The 15,135-nt window shown below is 53.0% G+C and overlaps 2 protein-coding genes across 2 annotated transcripts; both read right to left on the bottom strand.

Moving 5' to 3' along the window:
- Positions 1–5,050: 5,050 nt before the first annotated feature.
- On the bottom strand, positions 5,051–10,390 carry HHEX (hematopoietically expressed homeobox). Its single transcript, XM_035544061.2, has 4 exons — positions 9,908–10,390; positions 8,170–8,348; positions 7,929–7,979; positions 5,051–6,301 (listed from the first exon to the last, which is right to left on the bottom strand). The coding sequence occupies exons 1-4, from the start codon at positions 10,287–10,289 to the stop codon at positions 6,068–6,070; spliced, it is 846 nt and encodes a 281-aa protein (XP_035399954.1). The 5' UTR covers positions 10,290–10,390; the 3' UTR covers positions 5,051–6,067.
- Positions 10,391–10,816: 426 nt separating this feature from the next.
- Positions 10,817–13,717, bottom strand: LOC126913379 (translation initiation factor IF-2-like). Its single transcript, XM_050711969.1, has 4 exons — positions 13,673–13,717; positions 13,240–13,494; positions 11,890–11,992; positions 10,817–11,478 (listed from the first exon to the last, which is right to left on the bottom strand). The coding sequence occupies exons 1-4, from the start codon at positions 13,715–13,717 to the stop codon at positions 10,817–10,819; spliced, it is 1,065 nt and encodes a 354-aa protein (XP_050567926.1).
- Between the last annotated feature and the right edge of the window lie 1,418 nt (positions 13,718–15,135).

Genomic DNA, 15,135 nt, shown 5'->3' with positions numbered 1-15,135 from the left:
TGCTAATACTCACCTCCTGAGCTCCCTGTGAGTATGTCCTGACCACCCAGACACTCCTAAAAGTTCAGGAGGATGCAGCTGGTGGAGCAAACCAGCACTCAGCATGGATAGAATTCATTATGAGAATAGCACTGACAGCAAGCAGGTGTCTTTTATTCAGCTATTGCAGCATCAGCACTGTCTTTTCTTACTACAGTATGGGAACCTGAACAACGTGAAGGCTATTTGTATGCAATTTTGACCAAGATTTTCAAAAGTGACTTGATTTGGTTCAACCATAAACCTCCCCAAAAGAGCTGCGTCAAAGGGGCCTGGTTGTCAGGAAGTGCCGCAAGTCTCCAGCCTGCTGAGCAAGACGAGCCCCATAGTGCAGCCTGCCAAGAGTGTGTCTGCCTCTGCTGCCGTCAGGCACTGCCTGCTGCCCCACTGAATTATTTTTGGCTGCTTCACCGAGGGCAGGATGCTCCTAAAGGAGGGTGGGAGTTACAGCAGCAGGGAGGCAATGTTGTACTAAGTGCAACATCGGTGACAGAGACAGCACTGCCTGGGTCAGCCTCCAGGGCCTGAACCAGGGAGCTGGGCTTAGCTCCATTGGGTGGGCCCCATCCACTGCTTCCTAGGGTTGTTCCCAAATCTCCCCAGGGTGGAAAACTACAACCTGGTCCCTGCTGCCCACACAGTTTGGCATAATGTTTCCTGACAGTCACCAGGCAAAATGAACCAAGTCAGTGCAGACCTCTTCCTTCAAGTCAATTATATTACACTAACTTGGGCTGTTTTCATTCAGGGTAGGTCTGGAAAGGACTCCCCTGGCAGAAGCAAAGAGTTTTGGTGACAGACCTGGGAGGGCAAATCCCCAGAGAGTAACCTCTGCTGCTGGCCCAGCCTTTTGCAGAACTGTCTTTCTGTGCCTTAGGTTTGCTACAGGCCTCAGCTGCTCTCTGATTGACTCCATGCGTGAGGTTAGGAGGTCTTTTGGCTGGGTAGGAGGGTTCCTTCTTACACAGAGAAGGAAGTGGAAGAACTGATGTGTATAAAGCAAAGTTACCTCTTCCCCTTTTAACCTGTGATCTTTATCCTGATATCTGCAGCAAGTCATTGAGATAAATTGCATTGTGGTGGGCAGTCCTGACTCATTTTAAAAGAGTTGTACCCTCATGTGGGTGTACCCCAGGATAAACACTCTCTTTTAGTACGTCTAGACTAGGATATAAGTTGTGTTTTTTAAGATACTAGCTAACATGGCTCAACTAACACGTTCTGAAACCTTGCATAGATAGGACAAGTCAAATGCTAAAAGGTGTTAAAAAGTGTTTGCTAAGTCATTCTAAAAATACAACTTCTATACCCGTCTAGACAATGCCAGAATACTTTTTAAAATGACACACCGTGCTCATGGGAAGTCTCACTGCAACAGCCAAGGAGAATTGTAACACAGGAAACAATCAATAAGAAGTTTCTCCATGTAGGTCTTCAAAGCAATGACAAAAATTGACATGCAGGGAATCCTCTAAGGTCTTGTCTAGACAATAGGAGAAAAAGATCCTGTTTCAGTAGGTTTAGTTCAGTCAGACCCTATATTTTTTCAAAAGCAAAACCTACCAAAAGTCTTCCGAGATCATGTTCTGCTCAGTTTTATTAGGTCTGTAGTCCAGACAGACAATAACTCAGCCTGCTAAAGTCATATTAAAGGTATTGAATAGTCTATGTGCTGTCAGATGGGATTTTTAGTCCTTAAATAAGATTGATTGAATTATTTCTCCTGGAAATGGCCCTTTCCCTAAGGCAGATGAGATCCTAGCTCATTTTCCATGCCCATTCACTCTTGCCCCAATGCATTTGCCTAAGTTGTACCAATGACAGCGAAGCTCAATGTGTCTTTACCATCAGTATTTCCAGTTGGGTGTGAGCACCAGCTCATTTTGTACAGGCCACCAGACAGCAATTGGTTTTGAGTCTGACTTCATTTAGCAGCAAACTCCGACAAAGCCCTCAATCTAATCTACTCCTTTAAACAGCTATTTTAAACTGTCTAGCCCACATGCATGCACACGTTCACATTGTAAAAATTGTGATCTTCTACAGAGTCAACAGATAAGCTCTTAGTCATTAATGTACATCCTTACACTGTTTTGCTTCTACCAAGCTGACTGGAGAGTGAACAAATTAGAGTGAGTGTTTCCCAGAATTGTACCGGCATCTTTGACATCTTAAACAATACTTTCACAATACTTTCAGGAAAGCTTTTTTTTTTTTTTCTTTTTTTTTTTCTTTAAGAGGCAAGGGAAAAAGTCATTACAACAAGCATGAGCCCAGCCTCTCTGACTTTTTATACGGGAAAAAAGAAAAAAAAAAGTCAATTAGTTCTGTTTATTATTAAGGCTTTATGGGTGGGTATCAGTCTGGTAGGAAAAAAAAAAAAAAAAGGAAAAAAATCTACATTTCAATTAGCCCATTATGGATGATGTCTTTATGACATGGGTGGGTATCTGGTTGTCAGGGAAAAATTTAGGAGTCACAAACTCAAACGAAAGCATCCACTAAATAGTAATTCACTTGTATAACTCCAAGTGACCAAATTAACACAGTCTCAACTTGGCTTGCTTGTTCTTAGTAGTCATTTGCCAATAGCTCTCGAACAATGGAGTTGTAAAATGGAGCCACTTAAGTTATCATGATGAGTTCGTTTCACAGCTGTGTCAAGTTTTTTTGGCCTTGGGGTGCACCACCTGAAACATTTCAGAAAAATACATTGATTTTCTTTTTTTAAATAAAGGCCTGAAGCCAACAAAGCCCATGAGTCAGAATAAGGCTGAAGCTCCACATTCAGTAAAGGCTCTTCAGTAAGCACTTGCTGTCACTTTCAGTACTGGACAAAATATTTCTGTCCTTATTAAAGCCAAAGCATCATTAAACATTAGTTGGAGGTTGATCTGAATAAGACCAGCATGCTCTGACCTGCCCTTGGTTCTTACTTCAGGTTTTCAGCACTGCCTGTCTTGAAATTTTCTCTTGTGCTAAAATGATGTCTTTAAAATCTTGTCTTTAAAATCTAATCTTTATATAGATATATTTCTCTACTCTCTCTCTCTCTCCCCTCTCTCTCTATATATGTAAATGAAAGACAGTAATACCACGCACAGATTTTTTGTCCTCTGAGAAACCACCTGATAGCAGATTTCATGGGGGCCTACTATAATTTATTGGTGTCCACTAAACTCAGTGGTAAACCCTCCATTAATCCTTGATGAACAGAGGCAGGTCCTTTTCTGTGAGAGCAAACAATTAGGCGCCCTAAGTTATTATTTCCTATTATTGTGCAATAAAAGAGGCTCCGGCCATTTCATTAGAAAGGATTAGAGTGTCCGGGACTGCAAACATCGTGCAACCACTTTCCTCCTCCCCCCGCCGCACACCGCGGAAGCACTCGAGGCTCCCCCGGGGACGGCCACCGGGCTGCCCCACGCGTGTCCGGCCGCGGGATGCACCCAGACCCGCACATGGGCGGCCTCCGGGCTTTTGGGGCCGGGACTCTCTGGGCCCTGGGTCCCCCCGGCGCTGCCCCCGGCCCCAGCAGCCCGGGCATCCCCTGCAGCGGGTGGCTGCGCCCGGCCCGGCCACGGTGGCCCCCGCAGGCCCGGGAGCCGCGGTGTTTAAGGAGTCAAAGTACATAGGCAGCTGGGTCGATACCCTATTAGGCTAGAAACAGTTGTGCATATCAAAGGCCGACGAACCCAATGACTAAAAATATAAGTACCTGACCCGGAGGATTAATCACACACTGTCAAGCTGAAATTGGTGCAATTCTTCCAATCATTAACGTTTTGCTTACAAAAATGTGCTTTTCTGTTTGTTTTTCTGCTAAATGATAACCATTTTCAAGTTGAATCTGCTGATAAAAGAGTCGAAAACAAGACGGGAGTTGTGCTGTAAAGGTCAGACGTGCTAGTTCGGCATGAAATAGCCAACAGGCAAACAAATACGAAAAAGCAGGGTGGCACGGAGGGGGCTCGAAGCTTTGGCCGAACGGTGTAAAGTGCCTTGGCTGCTTTTCTCCCGCCGAGGAGGGCGCAACGAGAGCCGGGCAGAGCCGCCCGCAGCCCCACGCTGGTCCCCAGGTGTTTTGCCCACCTGCCGCCGAGCCGTGAGCCCCCCGCGGGGGGCAGCGAGGGCATTTGCACAGCCTGGGTGGCGGCCCTATTGTCACCTGCCCCGACACCCTGCAAATCCACATCCCCGGCCCGGCGGCTGCCGACGGAGGCATCCGCACTGCCCACCCGCGGGGCGCCGCCGTGCGCGCAGCATCCCGGGGCTCCGTTCGGCACCGGGGGGGTCTCCTCCGGGTCCTGGCCCCTTGGCACTGGGGGTGACCGCGGCCTGCCCCCCCACACCCGGCGGGGGTGTCTTTTTAGGTCTTAAAACCCTAAAACTCATCTCGGGCCACTCCGCTTTGCAGAACGCGCGGCCGCTCCCGCGAAGCGAGACCCCGTTTAGACGCAACCCGAGCCGGTCTCGCGCCTCCATCCCCTGCTGCCCGAGACCCTCCCCCGGCACCGAGACCCCCCCGGGGCTGCCCGGCCGGGGCGGGCGGAGCCGTGCGGGGAGCCCGGGGAAGGGCGGGCAGCGACCCCGGACGGGCCGAGCCCCCCCCGTGCCCCCTGCTTGCCGTGCTCCTTCCCGCGCCCCCGGGCCGGCGGCATTTCGGAGAAAGGCCGATGAATAACCACTATTGACTCAGGCAGGTCAGCGGCTGCCCCGGCTGGGGTCGATGCCCGGCACCGAGCAGAGCCCGCTCCTCCTCCAGCCCTTGTCCCCCCACGGGCTCCCAGCCGGGACCCGCACGCACCCCCCCGGAGGCTTCTCCCGCCCCGCAGCTCGCCCGCCGAGCCGCTGCGAAACAGCAACGAAGCACTGAGCCCACGCGGGACACGACGGACACGAGGGACCGGCCACCGGAACGGCACTGGGGGGGAAAAACCCGATCACAGCTTCCCCGGGCACTGCTGGGGAGATTTGGGGATTCTGCTGCCAGAAACTGGACGGCGCATGGTGCAGAGTTTAGTTTTATTTCACAGATGAGTCCATCAAAAATTAAATACCACTTTTTGCTTTTTTTTTTTCTTTTAACATTGAACAAATATGTACAAAATATGAACAATGTGAGGTATAAAACCACAAGACTTTTAAAGCAAACTAGTATGTACAAAAGCAGATATGTATACAATAGGCATTATCTTCCCTCTGGCTCTGTGCCCCATTTATCCCCTGCAGCTGATGCCAGGTTCTCTCCTGCAGCAGGGCACTATCACTCCTTGCATTTTCTTCTCAAATATGAAAACTGGAAAAAACAATGCTAGAGATTTTTCAAGGAGAAAAATACTTTTTTTTTTTTTTTTTTTTTTTTGCTGCAAATGGAACCATCCAGGCTGCAGGTCGAAGTCCTCAAAAATTTGAGGAGGCACATTTATCTCATGCAAGAGCAAGAACAGATCTGTCCAAAGACTCCATCTGATAAAGACAGGGATGCCTCAGTAGAGAGCACCATGGCAGGTAAAAGGGTGTGAGCATAAGGCACTTGTAGGGATGGTTGAATCCCTCTATATTTCAATGAACACATTTCTCTGCTTGCAAAGGGTGTTTAAATTAATCTATTTAAACTACATTTGTTTACACATACAATGGGCTTAGTCCTGCAATCCGTACTCACTTCCACACTAGCCAGAGATGAGTTCTGCCTGATCCCTAACAGCAGCTGATCCAGACCCCCAGTGAATAAGGATGGGATGCAGTACTATGTTCCAGTTAGAACATCAATTAATGTACAAATATATCTTACAAATTAAATACAAACCACGGATCTGTTCCTTTAACCAAATTAGAGATCTGACAAAAACGGACTGTTTGCGGAAAATACGTCTTGCTTTCTCTGCTTATTATAAAACAAGTCTGTCTGTTTCTTTTTCTTCCAGTGGAATGCTGAAAGTCTTCTCCTATAGCAAAATACTCTTTCAAGCCAGCCGCTGGTAAAGTGCAAGCCGAGCTAGGGTCCACTCTCCGCGTGGGGCCGTTAGTGGGAAGGGTTGTAAAAGCCTTTGTCGCCTTCAATGTCCACTTCTTGATCAGAGTCGTCGGAGACGTCTGACTCCAGGTCCTCCTGCGAGGCGGGCGAGGGGGTGTACTGCGAGCCGTCCAGGGACACCTCCTTGCCCTTCTGCTCGGGGCTCGGGCAGCTCTCCGGCCTTTGGTCACCGTGACTGTCAGCACCTTCCACTTCTTCCTTCTTGGTGGCTTGAGGGTTCTCCTGCAGGGAAAGAAACCCGCTTGATAGAGAAATATGTGCCACAGCGCCAGGAGGCCTGAGGGGCTGCGCCGGGAGGGAAAACCACTGCGGGTTCCCTCAGACCCTGCAGGGAAGGGCAGGTGTCCCGCTGCCGCCCGGGCCTCCCGCCCACACTCCCACCCTGCGAGCAGCACCGGGCCGGCCGGGGGCTCGGCTGCACGCGGGGCTCGGCTCTGATCCCGCGCCCCGGCAGCCACAGGGGACGCTGCCGCGAATGAGGCTCCTTGGCGATGGTTATCGCAGCCACTTCAAAAGACTGTGGAGCTGCCGGAGCCCAGAAACCTCTGAACTTTTGTCTTTAGCAAAGCAAATGTTTATTATGAGTCTACAAACACGGACACACAGCTTCCTCCTGCCCTGATCTTTCCTTAATTACACTCAACGGCAAAAGGAGGGAGGCCGAGTCCATCAGTGGTCCGAAAGTAAACGGGAAAAAATATACTAATGAAGCTGTAAGGCTAAACTTCAACATTAAAATACACACCACTGAAAACCAAACCAGCCCCCACAAAGCCAGAGCCCTGCTCCCAGGCAGGAGTAGCCCTGTGTCGGCAGCCACCTGGGGAGCCTCGTCCCCTACGGGGCATGAAATGACACTCCTAAGCAAAGAGAAAGCAGGCAGAGACAAGCACCCATGATACATTAGTGCGGGCTCAGAGAAATGGATGTGACTGAACAAAAAGGAGGAAATGACTTAAAATGGCCGAGGTCCCAAGCGAGCTCTCCGGACATTGTGGAGGGGTCAGGTCCCGCCAAGGAGCGAAGGGATTTCGTTCAAAATCAACAGAGGTACTGAGGTGAAACCCGGGGTAAGGCCACAGAATAAATATTCTAGAATGTGGCACTGTGATTAGTTTTCTGTTCTTTTGATATTAAAGTCCAATTTTCCAGTGAGACTCGCCAGTCCTGTCACACTCACTGCATCAGGCCACGATGCGGGGACTTTTCACAGATCTCTGAGCCGAGGGGCCCTGATCCGGGTGAGCCGGGCAGGATCAGGCCCTCTGGGCCGTGAGGACAGATTTATATCCACTTGAGCACAACTTGTGAGGGAAGGGAAACCGCTTTGAGCGCTCAGTTCACACACTGTAACTATTCGTAAACGAAAAGTAAAAGCAACTTAATTTTCCATATGCTCCTCAAAACTAACAAGGCATTTGTACTCGCCTCTCCCAGCGTTTGCAGAATAAATCGCCTTGTATTTATTAAGAGAAGGTGATTTAAAAGGCCGGTAAATATTCTCCTCCAAAACAACTGCCTAAGTAATTTACTGACAATCACTTATCTTCTCCACATTAATTGGATAAACAACATATGGGTTTACAAAACAATTAGCGTGGAGTTTTAATAGGCGGTGTGTGAAAGCCGGGCATAATTGATATAGGAACTACATTAGGAGCTTTTAACATTAGTGCTGCCTGAACGAGCCCTCATGGATTCCAGCATGACTATTTGTCTTTTTAATCAAGGTGAAGAGGTTAAACAGCCTTTCAGATGACTTCTGCATACAACCTGGAATGGGCGAGCACGGGCGTAAGATAAGACAATTAAAATACTTATTTCTATAGAAACGGAAACATCCCTGTACCTGCTTTAGACGCCTCCATTTGGCTCTGCGGTTCTGAAACCACGTTTTGACCTGAACAACAAAACGAGAGAAAAGGCACAGGGTAGTCGGGGAGCAACGGGAGCCTCACCCGAGTTGTGGAGAGAGAAGCAAATGCTGGTCCCCGGAGGAGGGGAGCCGGGGACACCAGGGCAGGGGCAGGGGCGGGAGCAGGAGCAGGGGCAGGGGCAGGGGCAGGGGCTGTTGTGCAGCACGGCCTCACCTGCCTCTCACTGAGCTGCAGCATCTTGGCCAGGCGCTTCCTCTCCGGCGGCGAGAGGTATTTCTGCGTCTCAAATTTCTTCTCCAGCTCGATGGTCTGGTCGTTGGAGAAGCGGACCTGTCCCCCTTTCCTCTTGTGCAGCGGCCGCTGGATAAAGGGGCTCCACAGCAGCGGCTTCCCTTCAGAGAGAGGCACACACAGCGCCGCTGTCACTGCCAAGCCCCGCTGCCAGCCATCCTGAGACCAGGCCCGGGGGCTCGGTGGGGCCGTGTCTGGCCTTGCCCCGCTCCTGTCCGTGCCCCTGACTCGGCCTCCCCCTAGATTTTGCCTCCTCTGATTTTTCGCCTCCGCCGAACGGAGAGACCAGTTAAAGCCACTCTGCGGGCTTTGGCAACGTTTCCGTCAATGTGTTTCCTGTTGGTCTATCTCAAAAAGAAAAGAGTGAGAAGACGAAGAAAAAAAAAAAAAAAAAAAAAAGACCTTTGCTTCCTTCTGCTCTCTTACTAAGATGTCCCCAAAAGAGCGCTGGGGTCGGGCGCGGCTGGGGAGGCACCGACAGCAGCCCCAGCGGCTTGGGGCAAGCAGCGCCTGGAGCCCCCCGGGGCTGGGGGCTGGCGGGGTGGCGCCGGGACCGGGACCAGCACCGGGACCAGGACCAGGCCGGGGCTCTCCAGGGGCCGGCTGGAGCCGCGGGCTGAGGCGACACGGAGGGGGCCCGGCCCTGCCACCGAGCAGCAGCCGCGTCCCGGGCCCAGCGGCTCCGGCCAGTGCCCCTGAGTCACCGTGTTTGTCTTTCTGTCTTGCTGCTTGCAGCCTTTGAAATTCGCTGCATTGTTTTTCAAGATTTTGCTTGCGTCAGGCTTTAGTAATTCTGGTGCAAAACAGACTCAAAAAATAGGAAGCAACTGGTTATTTTAGCTGTCATAAAGTCACATCCCACACAGAGGAAATGAACAATATCAGAAAAACGGATCCCGGCTATCAGAAGTCGAGTGTTTCCTGAATTTGTCTGTATTGAGGATGTCGATAAAGTAATCAGCAACGTGCACGACTCCCGGGGAAGAGCCTGCTTCAGGCGGCCAGGAAAACACTTAACAGCTTCTGAAACCAGATTTACTCCTATCGAGAGCTCAAGGTTTCCTGTATGAACGGAAAGGGTCAGCCTCTTTCACTGCACAGCCGCGGTGAGTCAGGTCCAGTTTTGCAATCCCCCCGAACAAGTGCGGCGGCCCGGGCCGGGGCGGCGCTGGGCTCGGCCCCCGCAGCGGGGACCTTGCCCCCGGCCCGGGCCGAGCGGGGGCCGCCGGGGCCGCCCCCAGGCGCGGGGGAGCCGCGGGGGCCCGGCGCGCGGAGCCCCGGCCCCGCCGGCTGTTTTTCAAGTCATCCGCAGGAAAGGGCTCAGATCTGCGCTGCGATCTCCCAGCACAATTAAAACTCCCCACCAAAACCACACGCGACATTACTAAGGACACTCGCAGAGTCACTTGGTTGAAGGAAAACAAATCTGAGTCACCGCGGCCGCGCACTGTGGTCTCGCTCCCAGCGCCGGAGCGCGGCGCTTCTTTAATTTACTGTAAATCAGACGGAGACGGAGGGAGGCCGGGGAGGCACGGAGGGAGCGCGGGATGGCGGCGGGGCCAGGAGGGGCCGGGGACAGCTTCCCGTGCCTTGTCCCGTGTTGGACGGGAAGGGACGGGACGGGACGGGCTGGGACGGGGCGGGGGGGGCCGTGGCTTACCCAGGGGGTCCTGCCGGATCAGGGCGTGCGTGTAGTCGCCGACGGCGCGGGGGAAGGAGTAGAGGGGCCCGGCGTAGGCGCCGGCGCCGTAGGTGGCGGCGAGGTGGTGGGAGAAGGCCGGGTGGACGGGGGTCGGCTCGTAGACGGGCGTCCGGTACGGGGCCACCAGGCTGGTGAAGGACGAGTTGGGCGACGGCAGCGTCGGCGGCGGCGGGGCGGGCAGGGAGTGGGGGGCCGGGGCGGCGGCGGGGCCGCGGCCCAGGATGTCCTCGATGTAGAAGGGCGTGGGGTGCGCGGGCTGCAGCAGCGGCGTGGGCGCGTACAGCGGGACGCCGACGCCCAGGGCCGCCGTCGGCGCCGCGCCCGGGGGCTGGTACTGCATGGCCCGGCCACCCCGCCGCCCGCGCCCCCCGCGCCGCCCCGGCCGCCCCTGCCCAGAGCCGGCCCCGAGCGCCGCGGCCGGGAGCTGGCACCGCCGCCGCGGCTTTCTCTGGGCTCGGGTTACCCTCCGATAGGTTTCTATTGGCGCGGGGCGGAGCCCGCGTGGTCTCTGTCCCCTTCCTGCCACGGCTCCGTCTAGCCAATGAGCCCGGCCAGGGAAGGGGGAAACCACCCCCCGCCGGCAAACGCTCCCCCCCCCCCCCCCCCCCGCCCGCCTCCCCGCAGCAAACGCCCCGCGGCGCCGATCGGCGGGACGGGCCCCGACGGCACCGCGCGGGGGCACCGACGCCGGGGACACCGGGCGGGCTTCGACGGCACCGGGCCAGGACTCGGCGCTGCCTCCCTGGCCGGATGCGGGGAGACCCCGCGGGGGAGAGCCCCCCGCACGCGGGATGAGGGAGAGGCGGGGAACGGGGGGCGCGCGGCTGCCTTGTCCCCGGTCGCCCTCCCCCGGTCTCCCCTCCGTGCTCAGCGGAACCCGGGGGAGGCCCCGCGCCGTCGCTCCCCGTGGCTGCGGGGACCGGGAATGGGGCAGGGGGGGCACGGCCGCCGAGCGGGGGCCACGCGTGGGTGGGGGGCGGCGGAGGGGCCCTGTCCCGTCCCCCGGGATGGCCCCGAGAGCCCGGCGGGGCGCGGAGCGGGGCGGCGCGATTTCCTGCTCGGTGCCTCGCCGGCCGGTACACAGCGGGGCGGCGCGGGGCCTGCGGACGCCCCTCGACGGGGCAGGCAGGCGCGGCGCCGGGCCCCGGCTTTCCGACAGCCCCGAAGGGAAGCAGGCGCCGAGACCGCGCCGGGCGGCCGCTCGCCCTCCTTCCCTCCAGCAGCGCCACCTGGACACCGGCGATTTTCGTTTCCAAAAAACCCGCGGTGCGCTTCCTCCTGCCCCGCCGCCTCCCGGGGGGTGGGAACGGGCCGGGACTGGACGTGAGCGCTCACCGCATGCCGGCGGCTCCCGGCCCCTCGCCGGGGGCAGCGACCCCCGCCCGCCCCGGCCCCCCCGGCACTCGGCCCGACGGCGGCGGCGGTGCCGGTGCCTTCCCCGTGGGAGCGCGGGCGGCAGGTGCCCGCCGCGCCGCTGCTCCTCCTCCTCCCCCGGACCCCTCCGGGCTGGTGACAGCGAGCGCAGAAGGCTGTTAAGGAATAGCAGGTGCTGGTTTAACAGTTCGTATTCTTGCCTGTTTTTTCTTCAAAAAAAAAAAAAAAAAAAAAAGGTCTCCGGTTCAAACCCACGAAGATCTTAATAACTAAGAGGCTCAGAGCAAGACGAAAGGGTGTTGGTGAAATGGAAATATATATATTTTTAATAATATAGGGAGGTTGTTTTTTTTTTTTTCTTTACATTGTTAACAAATGCCAAAACTCACCTTTAAAGCGTGGTCTTGTGTCTTGTAAATATCAGGTACACGTAAAGTGAGCTGACAGTTTTGATTATTTTTTCTCTCCGTGCTCAGTCTCCCAGGCATTGCTCTTTCCAAGGGGCTTAGCTAATGTTTTCATCTGGAAGTGTTGGATTTGCAGCTTGATTTACTTAATAAATGTACAGTAAACCGATGACCCATTGCCCTCTGGAATAACGACGTGCATGATATGAGGCAGCGGCGTAGAGGGCCTCCACAATATTTTACAAGCTGTCGATTCAAAATCCTGAGAACAAGTTTAAGCAAAAAGTAAAAAAAACATGTTTTGCCATATTATTGGGAAACAAATAAATAGAGGAAGAGATTATTCTTTTCTGACTTTTATACAAGCAATAGGCCTTGTTAAAAGGAAGTTTTAATGGCACAGTTATTACATTCCACTACCACTGCATAATCCCTAACAAGAAAAATGAAGCACTTAATTTTGCAGTTCTGCAGCACCGCCCCTTTCAAATTCAATTGTTAGACCTTAGCCTTCCTCCTTCCACGGGTTGGAGACTATTAAATCCGCATTCATGAAATGTCACATTTATTGAACTACATAATTTTTTAATATCACTAGTGCAGGTTTTATAGTTGATTTTATTGTTTTTATGGCCATTCGGGGCTCTAAAACCCGGATTTTTTCAATGTTGTCCTTATAATTTTTTTCACACAGTCAGAACTAATAAAATAGAACAGTTGTGACTTTTTAATGCAAGGGGTCTCGGAGTTTCAATATTTTCACTCTGCTGGATACTAAAACCAATAAAAATACATGAGATTTTAATTATTTTCTGGATTAAATAAAACCTTTTTTCCCTTTCTTTTGGAACACGCATTCTGTTTGTAGTTTCTGTTGTGAGGGAGATAGCGCAGCTCCAGGTAAGAAGCACGGTACCAGGATCTCCGCGGTGATGGGCATTTAGAGCAAGGGCTTGGAGGCACCACAAGCTCAGCGCAAGTGCTGCGGGATTTCTGGTCTTTCTTCGCCAGGTTCCCTCTGCGAAGCACTCCAATCCGTCTGAAAATGCTTGAGAGAGAGAGAGAAAAAAATACATACCCCCCTTTCCTGATTAAAAAACCTTTCCCCTTAATTTTCTTGGAATGCACTCGAAACACCCCCGAGTTTTGTCGCTAAGCTGGGAGCTGCCGGGGGGCGGCGGGGAGGGATGCGAGCATCCCCGCGCCGGCACGGGCTCAGCCCAAAGGGATCGGCTGCAGAACTCATTATTTGCTGTAATAACTTCGGGGCCCTGTCCTCTCGTTCCCTCTCTGTGAAATCCCCTGCCTTCGAGGAGCCCTGAGCGGAAGGAACCAAAAAAAAGAAAGAAAGAAAGAAAAAAGAACAAAAAAGAAAGAAATGGAAAAAAATACAATTGAAAAAATAATAAAATAAAAAAGAGAGAGAAAAAAGGGGAAAAAAGAGAGAGAGAAAAAAATAATAAAAAAAAAAAAGGAAAAGAAAGATTGAAAGAAAATCAGGGACCCGACCTGCTCCAGGTGGTCCCCGCTGCCAGCCCCGCCTGCCTGCCCAACGCCGCCCGGGGCCACTCCGGCCCGGGGGGTCCGGGAGGATCCGAGGGGTCCGGCAGGGGCCGGTAGGGGTCTGGGGGCCGGCAGGGCTCTGGGGGCCGGTAGGGGACCCCCGCCGGCCGCCGCGGAGCCCCCTCGGTGTGGCGGCGCTGGGGGCAGCCCAGGGAGGTGCTCAGGTGCCCACAGCGCCGGGGCGAAGAGGACCAGGTGGTGCTAGAAAGAAAGAGGGAACGGAACAGAACAGGGCAGAAGAGAACAAACAAACAGACAAAACGAAAACCAAGCAAAGAAACAAAAAAACAAACGTCGGAAAAACAGGAAATGGATGCAGGGGCTCCCCAAACTAGCGGCAAATGCAAGGTGTTATTTTCCACCGCATGCCCCCGGTTACCTGCCGCAACGCCCCACGGAGGTTCCTGATTCCCGGGGCGGTCATGCCAAGCTATGAACGACCCCCACGATGTTTAAGGGCAACGAGTCCTGAAGCCCAGAACTCTCTGCTTGCCTCGCAGGTTCTCTTACCACTAGCATATTTTTTGGCATGGTACCTGCCCGGTTTCTGCTCTCAAAAATGGGAGTTTTGCCCATCGTAGCACCCTCTGTGCCTCTGCAGACCTCAGGAGAGTTACACCAGAGATTAATTGTTCCTAGCCGAAATAACTGCGTGTGGCTGTTCACAACTAGAAAACGATCCAGCAGAGTCCATCTTTTACCAGCCAGCGCAGGCTACCAGGAGAGTCATCTGCTAATGCTACCTGGCGCTTTCCAAGAGGATCCAGCCCGCAGCCATTCCATCCCTTCCCATTACTGAAAGTATTTCAAGACTCTTCCAAGAGAGGTGAGGCCACAGCCTTGAACATCATCCAAGGAGGAAATAGGAGGGAGTTCACCTCTCTGATTTTCCTAGCGCCGTCGAAGCCAGACTGCTCCAGACAGAGGCACTGCACGTTGCGAGGTGATGTCAGTCAGTGCTGCCGTCTTCCAGATAAGTCATCTGTTAGATATTCACTTCTTACATCCTCCTCCTCCTCACCATCCTGATTTGATTTACTAAATGCACTACAACCATAGCAAAAATTAAGGCAGGTCACTTTCTAAAGAATTCATTAGTTGTAGCAGAACAAGACAAATCTTGGTCTGAAAAGGGCTGGACAACATGTGAACTGTTGTTATAGGCAGAGCTGGCAGGGGCTTATCATTTTCCATCCTACATCCCTATGTTCATCTGATTATGATTGTGCCAAATCTAAATCATTCAGGTGGAAAAAAATATGTTCTGGGGGAATCTGCCTCATGCTGAGTACTTTTAAGGTTTCAGCAAAACTGCTTCAGCTGTTTCTGAGCATTAGGTTAGAGGAAAACAGATTATTTTGCCAGCATTTAGGCATCCTCGCCCTGTACTGAAAACCTGTGGTGCTCCACCACTAGGGAAACTTCAGGAGATGAACGTGTCCAGCAGAAAGTCAGCCAGGGGTTGCTTCTTTTGTTCTTCCTTTGCTCTTCCACCTGGGGCTGTGGTCTACAGTCAGGCAAAATAAAGATCCCAAGCCTCTGTAGAGAGACACCGATGCCTCTGTAAGGTTTTGGGCCTGACTTGGCTCTCCAATGACTCGAAGAGCTCTTTTTGCTTGGCGCTGAATATTTGTGGGTATGAGACGTGTTGCTAGCAGCAAGTGCCCTTTTCCTATATGCTTTTGTCACCATCTCTGTGGAAAAAAAATAATAATAATTAAAACAAAAAGCACAGAAAAGCTTTAATGGTGCTTTAGAGTCTTGTCAAAGATTTCTGAGCCAACATATGCCAGAACCTTTGGGGAGCACATGGGTAAGGTGCCTCCATTTCCTCTGGCCCCC

The sequence above is a fragment of the Cygnus atratus genome, chromosome 7, assembly GCF_013377495.2.
Source record: "Cygnus atratus isolate AKBS03 ecotype Queensland, Australia chromosome 7, CAtr_DNAZoo_HiC_assembly, whole genome shotgun sequence".
NCBI lineage: Eukaryota > Metazoa > Chordata > Aves > Anseriformes > Anatidae > Cygnus > Cygnus atratus.
Note: the sequence above shows the minus strand (reverse complement) of the source record. Positions and strands in the feature narration are given on the sequence as shown.